The 20,920-nt window shown below is 41.2% G+C and overlaps 1 protein-coding gene and 1 pseudogene across 1 annotated transcript in view; one reads left to right on the top strand and one right to left on the bottom strand.

Annotated features, from left to right (window-relative positions):
* Window positions 1-20,920, top strand: part of CFAP61 (cilia and flagella associated protein 61) — a 291,248-nt gene continuing 270,328 nt past the window's right edge. The window contains exons 1-5 of the mRNA XM_078056863.1: window positions 1-187; window positions 3,904-4,108; window positions 7,447-7,597; window positions 16,987-17,137; window positions 20,691-20,767. Of these exons, the coding sequence (XP_077912989.1) occupies window positions 4,090-4,108; window positions 7,447-7,597; window positions 16,987-17,137; window positions 20,691-20,767 (398 nt within the window). The 5' untranslated portion in view covers window positions 1-187; window positions 3,904-4,089. The remainder of the gene's footprint in view (window positions 188-3,903; window positions 4,109-7,446; window positions 7,598-16,986; window positions 17,138-20,690; window positions 20,768-20,920) is intronic.
* On the bottom strand, window positions 7,692-8,400 carry LOC144379375 (small ribosomal subunit protein uS17-like; annotated as a pseudogene).

Below are 20,920 nucleotides of genomic sequence, written 5' to 3'. Positions count from 1 at the left end.
GCCGTGACGTAGGCACTTCGTTTCTGTGGTAACCGGGCTGAGCGTCCTCCTCTGAGCGCTGTGTCTGGGATTTGCTGGTGAGGTGGGTAGCGCTGGCCCGCCCGACAGGGACGCGGGGACGGAGTCCAGGGCGTCAAGGGCGCATCCCCACGTCAGTCTCCAGAACTGGGAGGACCTGCGAGGACAGGTGGGTCGGTCGAACCGTGGCGCCGGGGAAGGGGAATAGGAACAAAGCTCCGATCCGGAGGCTCGGGGGCGGGGGAAGAGAGGCAGGCCAGAAAACTACCTTTCCCAGTGTGGTAAGGGGCGAGCTGCTGCGTCCCTAAGGTGGCCCGGCGCCGCGCTGCATTCTAGGCTTTGTAGGCTCTGAGGTCTTCCTTTCTGGACAGTCGTGCACAAATAAAATATAAGGCTTGTAATTAAAATAACTGAAGGTATTTTAAAGCCAGATAATAGAAGAAAATGAAAATAAATCATCAGAGTACTAGCAAATAAGCCATCCTTGTGGTCAGATAAACAGATGTTTACATTTTCTGTGAATGTGCCTTAATTACGTAAATTCTCTTAGCCCCGATGTCCTTAGTTATGAGACGAAAATAATAGTATCTATTTCATCAGCATTTAAGAGAAAATCTAGTAAAATGCTCCGTAAATGTTAGCTGGTATAATTCTTGACCTGTCTTCAAAACAAAAAATTAATTATATGCAAGCGAATTAAAAAAAACCCGACTTTTTAAAATAGTAGTTTTAGTTTCACAGAAAACTTGAATGAAGGTACAGAGAATTCCTGTTTCTCACGCCTGTCATTCCCCTTTCCCCAATATTTCTCACCAGCGTAGTACATTTGTTATAGTTGATGAACCTACACTGACACATCATTATCACCCAAAGTTCACAAGTTAACATTAGGGTTCGCTCTTGGTATTATACATTCTGTGGAATTTAGCGACCTGTATCTACCATCAAAGTATGGTAAAGAATAGTTTCACTATCTGAAAATTCCTTTGTGCTCCACCTATTTATTCCTCCTTCCTCCTTTGCCTCCTGCAACCACTGATTTTTAAAAATTGTCTGATAGTTTTACCTTTTCCAGAATGTCCTATCATTGGCATCATATAGTATGTAGCTTTTTCAGGTTGGTTTCTTTCACTTGGTAATATGCATTTAATATTCCTCCATGTCTTCATGGCGTGATAGCTTATTGGTTAAGAAATGACAGTTGCAAGTCTCTTTTGGTGTTTAGAAAAAAAAATTATAAAAATGCTGTGTGTATTTTATGTATTTGGAAAAATCACATCTATCTCTATGAATAGTGCTTTTGAGAAAACTTGAACTGAAGTCATTTGCAACCAGTATAAAAATATTTGCCATAGCCCTTTACTACCAATTTTATTATTTAAATATTTGTAAGTTATCTCACTTTTCAAATTTTAAATAAGTTGATTGAGATTTTATATCACTGAAATAAAGTCACCTAACAAAGTAAATAAATACCTATTAAAGTAAAAAGATGTTTCCCTTATGGGATGTCCCTTAAACTTGTAACTTATGCATAACTGATTTAACAGAATTTAATGTTAATCATCTCTGGCCTCTTTTGAGAGATACAGACACTGTGAATGTTTTGTTTCTGGTTGCCCTCCTTCCATCTTACAAGTTTTTATTGTCTGGTAATTCGATGCTGTTTGTTTTTTAAGCAAAATGTATCATCATTATTACTTTTTTTTTTTTTTTTTTTTTTGCCTTCAGTGCTTCTTCAGATACACCTGCTTGTTTGTTTCTCTCTCCCTCCAGCATTTTATCTTATATTTCACTCCCTTCTGATTTTAATTTTATTATTCCTGATACACATCTTTTAGGAGTTCTTTCAACCAGATTCTTTGGTAATTTCTTTCCATCTTTGTAGTAAATTGTCTTTTTTTAGCTTTCATCTTTTAGTGATTGTTTAGCCAGGCATAGAATTCTAGGTTAATGGCTATTTTTTTAATTTTATTATGTTATGTTAATCACCATACATTACATCATTAGTTTTTGATGTAGTGTTCCATGATTCATTGTTTGTGTATAACACCCAGTGCTCCATTCAGTACGTGCCCTCCTTAATACCCATCACCAGGCTAACGCATTCCCCCATCCCCCTTTCCTTTTTATCTTTACTTCTTAAAAGATACTATTCTGGTGATTGGGAAACTGTAGCGCATAGGTCAAATTCAGCCCATAGGCTATTTTTGTATGGCCCATAAGCTAAGAATTGCTTTTAAAATATTTTTAAACAACTGAAAAAATCCACAGAGTATTTCAGGACACCCTAAAATTATATAAAAGTCAAATTTCAGTGTCCATCCATGAGTAGAATTTTTTTTAAAGATTTATTTGAGAGAGAGAGAGAGCAAGAGCGGGTGCACAAGTGGGGGGAGGGGCTGAGGGAGAAGCAGACTCCCTGTTGAGCCTGGAGCCGGACTTGGGGCTCAATCCCAGGACCCTGAGATCATGACCTGAGCTGAATGAAGTCAGATGCTTAACTGACTGAGCCACCAGGGGCCCCTAGAATTTTATTAGAATACAATTATGCTCATTTGTGTTCATATTGTTTCTGGCTGTTATGCTATATTAGCAGAGTTGGGTAGTTGCACAAAGAACATGTGGCTTGTGAAGCCTAAAATATTTATCATCTGGCCTTTTACAGAGGGAGTTTGCCAACCCCTGTACTGCTGGCTCCTATTGTTGCTGATGAGAAATATAGTCTTAGTCTAATTCTTACTCTCTCATAGGCAGTTTGTCTTTTATCTGGTTACTTTCAGGTTTTCTGTTTTTCGCATTTTGTAATTTCACTACTATATATTTAGGATTTATTTTTTATTTTTATTTATTCTTATTTTCCTGCTCCTGAGGATTCAGGTCTTTCATCATTTCCAAAAAAATCATTAGCCATTATTTTCAAACAACATTTTATTTACTTATTTTTGGAATTCCTGTAAGACATCGATATTCTTTTTATTCTGTCTTACATGTCTCTTAACTGCTTTCTATATTTTCTTTCTATTTTTCTGTACTTCTTTCTAGAAAATGTCTTCATAGCTGCCTTCTAGTTCATTAATTCTTTTTAATCTTGTTTAATATGTTTTTAACCCATCCAGTTAAAGTTTAAGAATCGTATTTTCCATTTTTAAAGTTTTTGTTCTTTTTCTTAATTACCTGTTTTCATGACTTTTCTCTTTCTGTATTTCTAATAATTGTAAACATACTTATTTCATCATCTCTTTCACAGTATATTATCTGAAGTTTTTGGGGACTTGCACACTACACAGGTAGTGTGGGTTAGGATGCACACCTACTTTGGTCTAGGATTTGGACTCCTCACAAGTAGCTTTGTTTTCTCCCCAGAGCTATCAGTAGAGAAAGCTGCTTTGCCACTTCCAGGGGCTAGTAGGTTCAGTTTTTTTAGTCTCCTTGTTTATCAAGAGGTTCACCCCTCCAAAGTCCAGGTTGGACACATGGCTTTGGTTTCAGTTCTTGGTTTTGAATGAGGCCCCTGCTCTCCCCACAGAGGGTGCAAACTCTTGCCCTGAGGGCCTGAATCACATTTGATCATTCCCTGAGCCACTGCACACAAAGTCATTGCCACCTGGGTGGGGAAATTTCCCTTTGCTTGTTCTTTCTTTCCTTGTTTCCTTTTTCCCCAAAGCTCACCTCTTTAGTTATGCTTGCTTATTTTATTTTATTCAAAATTTATATGTATTTGTAGCATTAGCCTACGACATCATGTTTCACAAACAGGATGTCTCTTTCCAGTTTTGCTTTTAAGTTAAAACCAAAACCAGGAATGACAACACTTATGGCTAGCTTTGACAAGAATGTAGACTACTAATGTCCATTTCTTTTTTTTTTTTTTTTTTTTTAAAGATTTTATTTATTTGACAGAGAGAAAGACAGCCAGAGAGGGAACACAAGCAGGGGGAGTGGGAGAGGGAGAAGCAGGCTTCCCGCTGAGCAGGGAGCCCGATGCGGGGCTCGATCCCAGGACCCTGGGATCATGACCTGAGCCGAAGGCAGACGCTTAACGACTGAGCCACCCAGGCGCCCCTACTAATGTCCATTTCTACCCAAAGTAGGTAAAGGATATTTGCAAATATGAAAAATTATTGTCTCTGCTAATGCCATGTCTTTGTAGCAGGCACCGAATTTCACATTCACAGGGACTGTGGAAAATATTAGAGTATTTAATTGCTCAGATGGTAGTCAGCCAGATTCTGATTGCCTCCTTTGAGATAACACTGTCATTTTATTGCTTGGTAATGCTTCTCCCCGATTTGGAGTGAGAAGGCCTTCAGGTGAGACACCTGCCAGTGGATTATCTCCCTCCTGGGTCATCGTGCCCCTCCAGCATGTATTGGGTTCCCCCTAACATAGAAGGTACTGTCTGAAATTGTATACATGCCAAGCCCAAAAGAGAGGAGATTTCAGTTGGGACCAAAGGGTTTCACACCAGAATTTCAGATGAAAAAATTCTGGATATGGATAGCAGTGATGATTGCACAGTGATGTGAAGGTACTTAATGCCATTGAACCATACTTAAAATGGTAAAAATGGCAAATTTTATGTTATGTATATTTTACCACAATAAAAAACGTCATGGCCTCAGCCTTATATATAAAGATTTATGTTTTTCACACTGAGAAGGTATTATGCATTGAGAAGGTATAATGAAGAATGCATTGCTGTATTTAAAAATGCTTTTTAAAATTAAATGTTAAGAAAGATTGACATTAGAGTTAGAACTTGGAATCAGCTCATATTGCAGCTGGGCTGTGTAAAGCCATCTTAGAAAGGAAATGTCATCAGGTCATCAGAACTTGACGGCCACTTTACTAAAGCTGTTTTCGTTTATCCAAGAAGGAATGTGTTTATTGCAAAGGGGATTGATTAGTCTTGTGGTTGTCAGCAACGTAGAGATGCCCAGGAAACTGTGAAGGTGCCACCTAAGCATTAGCCGTCTCTGGTTTCCTTGGCTTGGCATCTCTGCAGTAGATGAAGATCCCCCAGACTTCAGGAGCTTCGAGTGACTTCTTGATGTCCACTATTTTGAATCCTGAGAACATCTGTGCTCAGTAGTAATAATATTAATGACAATATGGCTAATATTTACTGAGCATATGTCAAACACTGCTTTTAGTGTTTTGTATGTAACAACTCATTTATGAAACCTTTTACAGTATGCATATTATCTCTACAGATGAGAAAACCAAGGCACAGAGAGTTTAAGTAACTTGCTCAAGGTTACACAGCTACTAGGGGCTAGAAACTGGGTCTCATCCTTGGTACTCTGATTCCACAGCCCGTGTTCTTGGCCATGGCCCCATGTAAACCACTTTCTGATAGCCAGGCTTTCATAGCCATGCAGTTAGGTATTCTGTAAAGAGAGAGTGCCTGGATGGCTTTGCCATGGCAGGTGTGGAGGTTAAACCAGCTTAAACAAATGTTTGCTTATTTACATCCCCAGAGTGGGAAGAAGATTTCTGATTTTGGAGATGTTATTATAAATATCAAGGTTTTCTTCCTTTGCAGAATGTGAAGGTCTGCCATTCTGAGCTCACATTTTCACAAGACAACACGAGGCTGGAGTTGAGAGTACATGTGCTCCCCAGTTCACCTTAGTTACCCTGACACCAAGGCCGTGAGGCAGTGGCCACATAGCACACCTTGTTCTATCAAAGGAGAGGAAGACAGGCTTGTATTAAGCCTACATGACTTGTTTGTTAACTGTCTGGGCTGCAGAAACATCTGGACTGTCTGGCTGTTGACTTTCCCATTGTAAATGAAAAATTGGCATTTTGGGCTCCTCCTTTCAGTTTCTGTGAGCTCGGACAATGTAGGGCATCCACAAGAGCTAGGTCTGCTTGGCAAGTGCTAATGGAGGCCTGCGGAAGTGGAGGGTGGTGTGAATTCACCAAGGAGAAGGCCACCGGGTAAGGATTCTTGGCTGCCACCCGCCATCTTTCTAAGCCCCCCCTGCACCTTGCACCCTTAACATCCGAGTGTTGATGGTTAAGAGCAGTCAAACCACAGTTAAGTGAATACCAGTGGACTGGGAGGGCAGGGGACCCTTATCCACAGAGGCAGCCTGCAGGCTACTTCAACAGCCGGAGTGACAAGGGGTTGGACTAGAAGGACATGCCCAAGATTCGGTTTCTGACTAAATATGGGTGTCCTGAGGCAAGTCACTTCACTTCATGGGCCTCAGTTTGCTCATCTGACGAAGGAGGAGCTTGGTCTAGTGCTGTCTCAGATCCCTGCAGTGCTCAAGTTCTTTGATACATTGACAGTTATACAAGGATGTATCTAAACAACAATGATAACAACAGAAAGACAAATGATATAATAATGTGTTTTGGAAGAAAACCATACACATCATATAATTCCACTTATGTGATATTCAAAATTTAGCAAAGATCATCTATGTGATAGAAGTCAGAATCATGGTTACCTTTGAAGGGGTGCCATGAGACAGCCTTCAGGGGTGCTGGAAATGGTCCATATTGTTCCTAGGATCAGTACAGTGGTGAATATTAATGTGCCTGTTTTGAGTATACTGGCTAATACATAATAAAATGATTATCCCGAGGAAAAAGGAAAGGAGGAAAATGGAAGGAATGGAGGGACAGACAGAGGGATGAGGGAAATAGAAAGACACACACATATATTAAGACATTAAGAGAGAGATTGAAATCAGTCTGTGGCCTGCTGTTCCTGTCAGCAGCATTCCCCAAAGTGTCTTTCTGGAACATTAGACTCTCCACTGTCATTGTCATTAGAAATTCTCCTCAGAGAGGGTGTGGGAAAGGCTGGGTTATACAAAGAAAGTAGGTACTTTATTATGGAACTTCTCAAGGACTTTAATGGGCATGGTGGCCCCTCAGGAAGGCCATCATAAACAGCATTTCCTACACTTAATTGACCATAGAACTTTTTTTTGGTCTCAAAACCTCTCTCAGGACTGTTGCTTTTCAGGGCTCCAGTTTGGGGAACTCTATTTGGAACATGGGTAGAAGCTGCCAGTATTTCGCCTATAACTCTTGCCCACATGCCATGGTGGCCAATTAAATAAAAAGGATTCTGAATCAGTAAATAACTCCTTTCAATGTTTTTCAATCCTATTGTTAGAATATTAAAGCAGCTTTGTTGGGAACAAAGAGTACAGTTGCAGAAAATTCTAGATGGGCCAATTCTCAGAAACATCATTCTCCTAGAGAGAAACATGTGGCTAGTTTGTGATGACAGTCGTCACAGCCGACCCCCAGGGGAAAATGTGTACCACCAGCGCTCAAATACCATGTTCACTCTGACCATACAGAGATTGAATTAATGTCCGATTTTGTAAGTACTGTAACCAGACTGGCTTGTCATCTCAGATTAATGGTGGGCTGTTTTCTCTCTTTTTGGGACAGGAAAAAAAATGTCAGTGCTCACTTCTCCAAGAGGAAAGGTAGAAGTGGTTCATTGCCGAAGAACAGAATCACAGGATATTTATTGTATTAAAAACCTCATTAGAAAATTTACCCAGAAGTTGTTTGGGAGGCTTAATATCATCTATCTTCTGTAAGTATATAGCTAAGCAAGCCAAGAATGTTTATCACTTTTTTTTTTAACTGGGAAAATTACTTTCTTCGGGGGTATGGGCAGATGTCTGGTCTCAGAACTTCTGGAATTGCTTCTTGGTGCCAGTGGCCTTCATGACTTTGAGCACAGTGAAGCATACAGTCTTGCTCAAGGGCCAGCACTTGCCCACTGTGACAGTGTCACCAATCTGGACATCCCGTGTTCACCTGAAGCAGGGGTACAGGTGCACAGACCTGTTTTTGTGGCATTTCTCAAAACAGTTGTACCTTTGGATGTCATAGAGGTAGTCCCAGCAGATGACAGTGGTTCTGTGCAGCTTCATCTTGGTCACCACACCAGACCACTCTTGGATGGAGACATTACCAGTAAAGAGGCATTTCTTTTTTTTTTTTTTTTTTAAAGATTTTATTTATTTATTTGAGAGAGAGAGACTGAGAGAGAGAGAGCATGAGAGGGAGGAGGGTCGGGAGGGTCAGAGGGAGAAGCAGACTCCCCGCCGAGCAGGGAGCCCGATGCGGGACTCGATCCAGGGACTCCAGGATCATGACCTGAGCCGAAGGCAGTCGCTCAACCAACTGAGCCACCCAGGCGCCCTAAAGAGGCATTTCTTGACAATATCGGTGCCCTCTGTGGCCTCCTTAGGCATCTTGAAGCCTAGACTGATGTTTCTGTAGTATGGTGGGAGCTTCTCCTTGCCAGTTTCTCCAAGTGGGGCCCTCTTCTTATTTTGAAAGATGGTTGGCTGCTTTTGACAGGCACGCTCAGTCTGAATGTCTTCCATCTTCCCGGCCACCTGAAGAAAGGCTGTTTATCAATTTTATCACCCATGAGGAAGGGATCCCACTCCTTATCTTATGGGGCTTTATGGTGAGGAAATGGACAGCAAGAAAATCTGTCCTGCTGAGCAGGAGATCTCCAGGAACAGCCAATCTCTAAGTCTCATAACCTGCAAATTGAAAGGGTTTCTCATGGGTTTTGGATTCAGGCAAACTTGAGTTCAAATCTCAACTGCCCCACCCACTAGTAGAGTCACTTGGGGTAAATTAATAATATCTGCTGCTAGTTTCGAGAATTTATTTTCTGTCAGGTGCTGTGCTTTACCAGTATTGTCTTATTTACAACTCTGAGGTGGCCACTATCTTGCCCATTTTACAGATGAGAAAATGGAGGCCTGCCCAAGGTCAAGCAGTTAGTAAGTGACAAAGCCCAGATTTGCTCTTAACCATTGCTACTAAAATGGTCTTCTAAACTTCAAAATATGCATAGATTTTTTTTCCCCTGGGTTTTTTTTTTTTGGACACTAGAATGTAAACATTCTATAATCTATTCCTTATTATTTTTATTGAAAAAGATAAAAGCTCAGTATTTTGGATTTTATAAAGCTTCATATTAAATATAATTGAAATGTTTAAACTAAGGCCCGCCTAAGACATTAAAATTTATAGCTTCTGATTATCGCACTGATGAATGTAATGCAAATGGACACAATTTTGTGGGAGAGCAGCAGGGCAACATGTATAAAATGCTTTAAAAATGTGTATATCAATTCAATGATTCCATTTTTTGACATTATGGTGGATTAAACACCGTAATGATGTTCTCTGGATGGAAACATCATGTCGATACACACACACACACACACACACACACACACACACAGAACACAAAAGTTAAAGACTGTGCAGAGAACATTATCAAAATGAAATCAGAAACTTTTGGAAAACAGCAGGAACCAGTGCCACCTTCTTGAGGATTTTTGCTGCATTCTAGAAACCTCCTGCTTCTGTTTTGACAGCTTTGCAAAGAACAAAAGATATATATTCCCTCCACCTAAGGAGGGAAGTATTACATCCTTTTGTATAAAACTGGGTTGCTCATTCTAAGGATGAATGAGACATAAACCCACTGCTGAAGCCAGGACAGTAAGGGAAGTAGCCTTTTCAACCTCAGCATGGAATAAACGGGGACAAAGCCTTTAAGAATTTGTGAGCATGTCTTGATTTAAGGTCCAGGCTCATTGTATGGCCCCAAAAAACTTCAAAACTTCCTAAATAATGAGTGCATTTTCAGACAAAAACTATGTTTACCAGTAGACTGAATAAAGCAAATAAAGTGGGGAATTTGATTAAAAGTGGTCGCAGATTAGTAGTGTGTCCAGGAAATTGGCTGAAATAACACAAATCAGGTCTGAAGGATGGAGTTTCAACTCAGACTTCAAATAATGCACCCAGATAGAGTTCTAAGTGATATGCACGCACAGTCAAAGATCACAAGTATATAAGGAAACATGCACCGTTAGGGAGAACCAACAATAAAAGATATAACAGAATCAGACCCTCAAAGACTTCAGATGTTAAGTCAGTCAGAGAATAGAAAATAACTGTGCTTACTATGTCTTATAGTGAAAAGATACATTTAAATAGACCCATAAAAATTAATAGTGAGATTTGAAAAAAAGTCAAATAAACCATCCAGAAATGAAAATATAGTTAAAATGAAAAGGCTCATTGGATGAATTAAACATCATAACAGACACAGTTGAAGATAGAAGTAGCAAGTAGCAAACTGGAAGACTGATACCAATGAATTATCTAGAATTCAGCACAAAGAGACAAAGGCAAAAAAGTAAGAATGGAACAGTTAACAGTTACAGTTGGATCTAATCAGATTTCTAAAACGAGACAATGGGAAGTAAAAGAGGCAATATTTGAAGAGATTATGGCTGACAACTTTCCAGGATTGTTGAAAAGCACCAATGCTTAGATCTGGAAAACTCAGTGAAACCCAAATAGGATAAATGCACAGAGAAACCCACAGCTAAGCACATCATAATGAAAGAGCAAAATGCCAGAGCTAGAGAGAAGATCTGAAAAATTGTCAGAGAGAAAAGACAAATTGCCTGCAAACAACTGAAGATTAGACTAATAATGATTTCTCACTAGCAACCATGATAGCCAGAGATAGTAGAATATCTTCAGTATTGGAGAGAAAATAACACCAAACTAAAATTGTATACCCAGGGAAATGGGTTTTCAATACCTAGAGGAAAATGAATGCATTTTCAGGCCAACAAAAACTGGGTTAGTTTATCAATGAACCCTGAATAAAGGGAATTCCTCAGAATATACTCTGCAGAAAGAAGAATATCTCAGCTGGAAAGACAAAGATACAAGAAAGTAAACAAATATATGTGCAAATATGTTGGTAAGTCTAAGAAAAAAATCCAAACTTACATAAAGCAGTGATGATAATGACTAATCTAATATAGACACTAAATGTAAATAGTAAGTTATAAGGTATAAATAATAACTTAGGTAAAATACAGAACAAAAATAGCAGATAAATTGGCAGGTGCATGATTAGAATGAAAGTACTCTTGGGGCGCCTGGGTGGCTCAGTTGTTAAGCGGCTGCCTTTGACTCAGGTCATGATCCCTGGGTCCTGGGATCGAGCCCCGCATCGGGCTCCCTCCTCAGTGGGAAGCCTGCTTCTCCCTCTCCCACTCCCCCTGCTTGTGTTCCCTCTCTTGCTGTGTCTCTGTCAAATAAATAAATAAAAAATCTTAAAAAGAAAAAAAAAGAAAGTACTCTTAAAGTATTATTCAAGAGGGGGGTAGGATTAAAAGGTATTCCCCTTCCTTCCCAGAAACCACACATCCAAGCCTATTATGGGTAAATTATTAATTTCTATTGAAAGACATCAAGGAAGACCTATTCTATCAAGGAAGAGGTATACCACATACTTGGATAGGAATATTTAATAACGTAAAGAAGTCAATTCTCCTCCAATCAAAATCCTAATAGGATTATTTGTTGAAGTTGACAATATGGGTATGGGTTTATATGGGAGAGCAAAGGGCCAGAGCAATTTGAAAGAAGAAAAATAAGGTGGGGAGATTTGCCCAACTAAAGACTCATTATAGGTGTAGTAATCAGGACAGTATGGTAATGGCCAAGGAATTAGAGATCCCAGAAAGAGACCCACACATATATGAAAACCTGATGACCAAGCCAGTGGGGAAAGGATGTACCATTCAATAAATGGTGCTGGCACAATTTGTTGCCTATGTAGAGAAGAGAATAAATGTAAAGATCAACTTCCTGTCATACAAACAAACAAAAAAAAAGAAAGAAAGAAAGAAAAGAAAGAAAAAAAAAGCCAATTCTGGGTGAATTTATGATTTAAAAGTGAAAAACAGCTAACATTGTTGACGGAGTCTCCTAGATTCCAAATTCATTTATCCAGCTTCCTGATGGATGTCACCCCTTGGATACCTAGTAGGTACTTCACACCCAGCAAGATCATCACCTGCCTCCAAACTACTCTGTCCATACTTTCCCCATTTCGGTAACCCCAGCAGCTCCAAACTTTCACTTGCTTGGACCAAAAACCTTGGTGTCACCTTCACTCTTGCTCTTACCTCCCACACCAGCAAAGCTGTCAGCTCTACCTTCAGAATACATCCAGAACCTGGCCTCTTCTTTCCACCTCACTTCTCCTGCTGAGATGAGGTACAAGGCACCAGCATTCACACTCGAGTATTTCAACAGCCCCTCTCTGGTCTCTTCTTCCACCTTGGCGTCAGCCCTTGCCCAACACTCCCTCTCCCCTGACCCAGCCCCAGCAAATTATTTTTAACATAATATCCAGAACAACACTGTTCACACCAACCAGATCCTGTCGTGCTCTGCTCAAAACCCTCCTCTGGTCTGCCATGTGCTTGCCATGATCTGGAGTGAAGCCCACCCTTTTCCCTTCTGACCTCACCTCCCTTGAGCTCCACTGAGTTCCTTTATTTTTCCTGGAGCACTCCAGGCATATGTGTGCCTCATCCTACAGTTACAGAGGCATTTCCATTGCACCTCAAATGCTGCCTTCTCCTGGAAGTGCACCTGTGCATCCTCTTCCCCCTATTGTTCTTCACAACACTTGTCCCCACCTGACATTCTGCGCATTTTAGTTTTTGGTGTTTTTTGTTTTTGTTTTTGAAAATTGGCCTGTCTCCATTCACTAGAACGTCAGCTCCATGAGGGGAGGGATTTTTCCCTGTTTCCCACTCTGTGCCCAGAGCCTAGAAAAAAGCTTAGCACTTGGTATGTATTCAAGAAATGTTTGTTGCATTAATGAATAAATCCACTACTAGCCATGTGATTTTGCATAACCTGCCTAAGCCCTAGCATCTTCATCTGTGAAATGGACAGTTATACCTAATTTACAGGATGAGTGGGATGGTGAGAATAGTTGTTAAATACGGGGCAGTGCCTAGCTCCTAGGAGGTGCTCATAGCTAGTTTTCCCCTTCCCTGTGGTTTTGCCTATAAGGGAGCAGGGACTAGGGTCAGAAAGAGGCAGGCTTTTCTGTTATTCTCCTTCCCTTCCTTTCTCAGCAACCACGCAGCCGTAGAACAGGATGAGGCACTGCTTTTTGAGTACGATGGAATTCTCTTCCATATATGTTGTTAAAAGAAATCAATAAGCCGCAGAACATGGTACAAAGGGAGGCATGATTGCCTCTGAAATGGAAAAGCAAGTGGCAGGGGGCCACTATACACCTTAATGAGTCTTGAATCTTTACTATGTGAATAAATTTCTGCATGCAAAGAAATTATAAACCCCCAGCTTGGTAGCAGATGTGCACTTGTGACTTGCCCCTCCTGGGGTGACGTGTGTCACAGTTGGCCTGAGCAGGAGGGAATGTGGTTGGGCTGTCCATGTGATCCCCAGTGATCCATGTGATCAGTTGTCAAGGGCCCATCCTTTTAGAGGTCTTCAGAGCATGGCATGGCGGATGGAGGTGGGGTTACAACTGGGGCCTTTCTACAGATTTTTTTCAAAAACCTTCCCACAAATCTGTTTTCTCAAATCCTATACACAGTCACATACTAATTACCTGAAAGTTCTTGACAGCCAGTTGTTTCTGAAGGTGAGCTTCACACAACACTGCTGGGCCTTGGAGTGGCTGTCAGGGTACCTTGAATCCACAGATCTCATGTGTTTATGTATTTTCTGAATTAGCAGATATGAAAAGCATAATTTATGCCATGTAGGAGTGAGTGAAAGTTTTTTTTAATGTTAAAATGGGATCCTAATAACTAAAAAGGTTGTGACCTGCCTCAGAAACCAGCATATCTTCAGAAGTAAAAGTAAATTTACATTTTCATCAGTGTATGCCTGGCCCATGCAGCCTTTCATTTTTCCTGTTAGGTAACTCCCATCCCCTTGCCAGGCCAAACGCAAAGCTCAGAGACCCATTTTACAAGCATTTCTAAAACAGTGGTTTCTTTCCTGGTGTTACTGCATTTCATTATATTACCTCCCGGCTCAGTCATAGATATAGGAATGAATACAACTGACTTCACCTAAAAACCCTGTTAAATGGTAGGGGAGAAAATGAGCAGATTGGGCATAGCAGATGAGTGGGGACAGGGCCAAAGTAATCGGCCACATCAAGTGCACGTGTCACAGTGCAGGGAGCCGGGAGGGGAGAGAAAACCGTGACAGGCTCTGGGAACACCCAGATCTGTGCCATTCGTGCTGCTTAATAAGGCAGAAAATGGGGATACTGTTTCACCCAAAATTTCCATCAAGTGTAGTTAAATAAAATGAGTTTTGGCTGAACTTGGAAAATTCGCTAAACCAAGTGAACAAATGAGACATTACTTTAATGAAAAGAACTCTGATTTTGCTTGCTAGATAATATTCTTGAGCTTTAACTTATTTTGTGTGAAATATATACATGTGTGTATATGTGTATTTTTCTGATTTGGCTTATTCCAAAGAAGAATTCTAAATACAACTTTTAAAAACAAGCCTCTTCCCCTACCTTTTTCCTCCTCTCCCTTCTTTTTTCCTACAGTGATTTTTTATCTGTCCCATAGAGGGCTAATGTTAAGAGGTAATAAGAAGTGGAAATTATACATACAAAAGGATAATGCTACAAAAGTTACTTTCTTGCCCTCAGCCATTTGGAAATTGACGTGCATTTTCCCATTGAAACCACGGGTTATTCATGGCTGGCTTCCCAGGCCAACCCACAAAAGCCTATTTAATCTATAATGTCTGTGTGGTATAGTACTGTGCTAATTGTACTATGGAACCCAACCGCCACCCTAGGTTCCCATGGATAAATGTGTTTCAAGTTCAAATTGGGATTCCAGGAACACATTTCCCTTGTTTCCCTGAGGGGAAGGCAGCTGCCTTGTCCCAGCTCTTGCCCACTTCCTCCTCCACCATCAACACCATCATTGCCAGGTCCTGTGCCCTGGGCATTTTCTCATCTGAATTAGAGTGAGGACTGTCACTGTGAAGCAGTAGGTCATGGCTCTGGGAACCTGGGGCAGAGGAGCCCAGAGGATCAGGAGCTGGAGGGAGCTGGAGTGGGAAGAGGGGCAGAGCTTCAGTGAATCAGAATGGAGAGATTGGGGGACTGCATCCTTTTGCTAATGAGCTAATGTGCAGATAGTGTATTCTTGGGACCCGAGGGCAGTCTGCTATCTTCTTTCCATGATAGCCAGTGCTAGGGCAGGGCCTTTGCAGCAGGTGCACCCAGAGGAAGTCCCCCATGGCTGAAGAGTGGACCTCCTATGAAGGGGGACAGTGGCTGTAGGTGCTGAGATCAGCATGCCTAGCACAGTGTTTCCCAAAGATGCCTGTACCTCTGCTGGTACCCAAGGTGATTTGTCTTGATACACCCAAGAACAAGTTTTGTTCTAAATGTGTACCTTGATTTTTATGGTTAATCTTCTGTTTATAGCAAGGGATACCAGTTTTCCATTTATGATGTTGTTGCAAATTTCCTATTGAAATCATCTAAGCCAAAAGTGAACCGATTGGAAGAAGAAAAAATGAAGTACAGGAAGTGCATGTGTGTGAGAGATTGCTCTTTGGTGAATGACTCTAGTAAAATGGTATGCTGTCAAGTGGAAAGAAAGCAGACTACAAACAGTATGGGTTATGTGATTCCATTTTTAAAAACACACAAAGTACATTTCATTGTATAATTATTCTCAAAAAAGAGATGAGTCTGGTGAGATAGACACCAAAATATTGGCACTGTTTGGTTACCTATGGGAAGTGGTATGAAGGATGATTTTTCCAATAATTTTTTCTCTTCTTGTGAGTACTTTATGTTTTTGATTGCAGTCACAATTTGTTTTATGATGAAAATGTAAGTGGAAAGCAAATGGAACTTTCTCTCTATGCTCTCCATTATCTTTTCTCCTCCTTCAGTTACATGCTATCCTCTTGGGCCCCTTACTAAGGAATGTGGGTAACTTATGCCTTTGTTTTTTGAAGGAACATTTAAATCTTTTTTCCTCCAACTTAAGATACCAGTAGATTCCACTCAGCTGAAAAAGTGAAAACGGCATCTCAATTTCTATACAAATGGTTCTCCAGAGCTCTTGCTGTCATGCCAGGGGAGCGGTTGGGAAGGACCATCAGGATGTCCCTTTGGGACAGCCACCAGAATAAGAGTTGGAAGACCTGCTTCTCCACCGTTGTCTTTTTTAACTTGCTGGGTTGCCTTGGCTTAAGCCAGACCCCTCAGGGTCTCCACTTCTGCCGCTGGATCAGGTGATAGATACTCATATCCCGTAAAAATCCATCAGCCCAGGGAATTGGGCTCAGAGTTTGGAGAAATTGGTTAAGATAGCTGACAGAGGTGGTGGGGCTAAACTCTCAGCTTCACTGCTTTGCATAGGTGACCAACTCATCCCAGCTTGCTCAGGACCTGTAGCCCTAATGGTCCCATGTCCTGGGGACCTTCTCAGTCTCAGGTAAACAGGGACAGTTGGCCACTCTAACTTTACATGTTTAGGCCAACACAGTGGAATTGACAACATGGAAAGTATAGGGAAAATGACAGTCAAACAATTTCCCCAGCCAATCTCCAAGGGAAGGGTATTGGACACTTCATGTAAATATAACACCTTTCTAACAAAATGTAATTTTCATTTTTTAAAAAAAGATTATTTATTTATTTGACAGAGAGATAGCAAGAGCAGGAACACAAGCAGGGGGAGTGGGAGAGGGAGAAGCAGGCTTCCTGCTGAGCAGGGAGCCCGATGCGGGGCTCGATCCCAGGACCCCGGGATCATGACTTGAGCCGAAGGCAGACGCTTAACTGACTGAGCCACCCAGGCACCCCCAAAATGTGATTTTCAATAAAAATTTAGTTGGTAGCCCCAGATGTCCTGAAAGATGTGCTCTCAAAGTTGCTGCCACATTTTTCCCACCTCTTCCAAAGGTTTCATACCTTATGCAGTGGTTGCTAGGCTTCAGTAGCTGAAGGAGGGGAAAAAAAAATACACCTCATCATCTCCCTTTTGGTAATCTTAGTCATGTGTGCGGTTTTAATCATTTCTGCAGGGAAAAGGCAAACCTTGCTGTTACCCTCTGCAATGACAAGGAGGCGATCATGGCCCAGGCTACCTTCGTGGACTATCCCAACTGGAATGTCTCCAATCAGGACAACTGGGTATCTGTGTTCCGGGAGCTTGACAGTGAAATCCCATGCACAGTAAGCAATTACACACAGTTCATATTAGAACAGCCTTAATTTTGAAGGGAAGCCCTGTGTTTGCACATATGTCTTTCCAGTTTTGAGACTGAGCAGTTCCAAACTCACGACAGAAAGTGACATCATGACAGTTAGAAACAAAGTTAGCTAGCGAGGAAGAAAGGTGAGTCTAAGAGCAAGAGGCCAGAGAGGATGCAGAAAGGAAGGTAATAGCCAGATCAGTCAGCTGGTGGCAAGGCCTTGGTCACCTCTACTGGGAGGACTAGCGGGAGCCCAGATGTGTGCTTCTCAGGTCTTCACACTGTGTCCCCAGCATCAGTGCCCAAAGTCTTTTTTTTATTGACGTATAGTTGACACACAATGTTACGTTAGTTTGAGGTGTACAACAGTGATTGGACAGCTCTATATGTTATGCTATGCTCACCCCAAGTGTAGCTACCACCTGTCACTATACAATGCAATACCATTGACTAGATTCCCTATGCTGTACCTTTCATCCCCGTGACTTATTCAGTCCATAACTGGAACTGCACTTCCCACTTTCACTCATGACTTTCACTCATTTTGCCTATCCCCCCGCCTTCTAGCAACCACCAGTTTGTTCTCTGTATTTATGGGTCTGTTTCTGGCTTTTTTTGTTTGTTTGTTCGTTTGTGTTTTAGATTCTACATATGAGTGAAATCATTTGGTATTAGCCTTTCTCTGCCTGACTTATTTCACTTAGCGTAATACCTTCTAGGTCCATCTATCTTGTCAAAAATGGCAAGATCTCATTTTTTATGGCCGAGTAGTATTCCATTGTATGTGTATATATGTGCGTGTGTGTGTGTGTGTGTGTGTATGTATGTATACCACATCTTCTTTATCCATCCATCAATGGACACTTAGGCTCAGTGTCTGAAGTCTTTGATATGTTGGGAGGGCACCTGCCTTTATACCTTTGCTCCCATAACAGTGATAATAGAGCCTCAGATTCCTGTTGCATTCTGTAATTTTCAAGGTGCCCTTGTGGACTCTGGCTCATTTGATGTCTTCATCAAATGTGGGCACATTACAACCTGTTGGCAACCTGACTTGGTAGCTGGTGCTGAGTCTGAGCTTTCTCTGCCCTCAGCCTGCTAGAGCCAGGCCTGCATATGGCCCCAGTTCTGTGGAGAGCTAGAGGCCATGATTGTGGGTTGCATGCTTGCCTGTCAGTGGAATTCAAGAGTGTGTCCCCAGAGCCCTAGGGAATGCCAATTGCGTGAATGAGTGAGTTCACCTCCCCATATACACGTGTATGTGCACACACATACATGCCCATGTGCACCCCAACACATCATCTAGCATTTATTCAACTAAGTAATGTCTTCCCCTTGTCCTTTGCTTCTCCTTTTCCTCGCTACTCTATACACCCAGTTACATTTTCAGAAAAATTATCTCAAACTTGGAAATAGGACAAAAAGATGCTTTCAGTCCAATGCTTGTATCTCTGATTGATTTTCTATTGACCAGGCTATTGTACAGTTCTACAGGAACAGTGATTAACTTTGATTTTTGTCCATTGGAGATGTAAATAATTTCTGTCTGGTGGAAGAGATCACCTCAGAATTTATGGTTTATGGCCTTGTAGGCCATTAACTATTTTGTATCTAGCCTAGCAATCTTATTCTAACATTCCCTCATTAAAATACCTAAAGTAGCCAGCTCCTCAAGTGCAGCAAATTGTTTTTATCATCCCACTGATTGCCTCCTTAATTGATGGGTTGAATAAATCTCTGACATGCGCTTATTTGATGTTTGTATTAGGGTCATGATATTACCTTATCAAACATCATAAATTAACACCCTTATTCATAAATTCATTCCCCTTTTGTTTCTTTGCTTGTTCTCTTAAGATTGTTTCTCTTTGAACTACTTTTAAACTCCTTTGGCAGTATAGAGCTCAGCTATCCAGTATGGTGGCCATCAGCTATATGTAGCTATTGAGTACTTGACATGTGCTAGTCTGAATTACGATGTGCTGTTAAGTGTAAAATATACACTGAATTTCAAATATTTAGTAGGAAAAAAGAGTGTAAAATATCTCACAATTTTTATTTTACTTGTCAAAATGATATTTAAGTATGTTAGGTTAAATAAAATATATTGAAAATTAATTTTATGTGTTTATCTTTATTCTTTTTTTATGTCTACTAGAAAATTACATATCCTGCTTGTATTTGTGGCTCAAGTTATTTTGTTATTGGCAGCATTGGTATAAAGCCTTAAGGCTTAATGTATTACTTATCCCAGGGGTATTTGCAACTGAAGTAATGCTTTTTATCTTAAAGCTAAAGAATAAACTTTGAATTGTAGTATTTTTGATGGAAGAGAGAATTTGGAAGATAAATCAGCCAAATAATAATCTGTGTACTCCTAAGACTAGTCCTGATGAGAATGTACAGCAGATGCTAAGTAAGGTGGTTGTGGGATCAGCAGGTAACACATGGAAAGTGCTCACAGTGGTGCTGTGGCTATTGCTATCTGGACTGTAGGGTTTGTATTGTTTGCCTTTTGGGAGTTTTCAAGCTCCTGAACCAAACTCATGATTCTTCTCTTGCCATTTTATGTCTGATAAACACCCCTTCTGAGTATTTCTAAGGCATGCACTATCCAACAGGAGGGGAGATCAAGGCACATGGATGTGTAGGTGGTAACCCAAAGCCGTCTATAAAATTGCTCAGAAGACAAGAAACACAGAAAGCACTCCTGTTGTCCTGATTTCTAGGTGCAAGCACCACCCTCACTGGTTAACCACCTCACGTTTGCATTATCTCTGGAATTTGAAGATTTGCCCATAAACACTGGGGTACTGAGTTAGGCAGACCAATGTGTGGATGTACAAAATAACTGCTCAATTTTGAGACCACTTAAAATGTCTTCAGAAGTTAGGAGACAAAGCTCTTTAAAAACTGGAAAGATTTAACCTAAAGTCCTGTTCCAATCTTGCTACTTTGAGTTTCCAGCTCTCAGGTTTTCTGGCTCCCAGGAGTAATATTTGATTCTGACTCTGGGAATGTTGAACAAAACAAGCTATTGGATTCATAACGTGGCATCTGCCTTCCATCCTTCAAATTCATAAGAGAATCTTTCTCTTGTGTCACTTGAATAGAACAGCAGCTGCTGACTCAAGAGCCCTGGGGAATGGGTGATTGTCTTTCACTTGGCATAGACACCCCCGAGGACAAGACTACTGAGTTAATAATCGATTTCACTCCCCTGCAGGCACTTCCCTGCCCCTAGCCCCATTCGTGAGGGCAGGAAGAAGGGCTGGATGCATTGGACTCATTTACAATCCCTGTTTCCTGGAATAATTCTAAGCTCGGAGGACAGAAGGCAGCAAATGGAGTCAGTAAGATAGCTCAAATGCTGCCTGGGTGTCTCATCACTACAGACATGAAATATCACCCCCCAAACCGGGCAGCTCTGAGCCTATGGCCACCCCCCAAATCCTCCCCCCCACCTCCCACCCTGCTCTGACATGGCCCGAATGCTGCCTCAGCCTTTAATCACGTTCTGCTTTCTTGTGCAGCCTCTGAACACGTTGTTCCTGCACCTCTTTGTGGCCGTGGATGAGTATTCCGTCGGCTGCTGCAGAGAGATTATTCGGTGAGTGGCTGGGGTCTTGCAGACAGCGATGTCAGGGGGCTGGCCAGCAGCACCGTAGACAAGACATGTTAATGCCAAAATGACACGAAAGAGACTATGTGCCTAGTTTGAAAATATTTTCAAAGGACACGAAATTCTTTGAGGTGTTTTGTT

This window comes from Halichoerus grypus, chromosome 10, assembly GCF_964656455.1.
Source record: "Halichoerus grypus chromosome 10, mHalGry1.hap1.1, whole genome shotgun sequence".
NCBI lineage: Eukaryota > Metazoa > Chordata > Mammalia > Carnivora > Phocidae > Halichoerus > Halichoerus grypus.
Note: the sequence above shows the minus strand (reverse complement) of the source record. Positions and strands in the feature narration are given on the sequence as shown.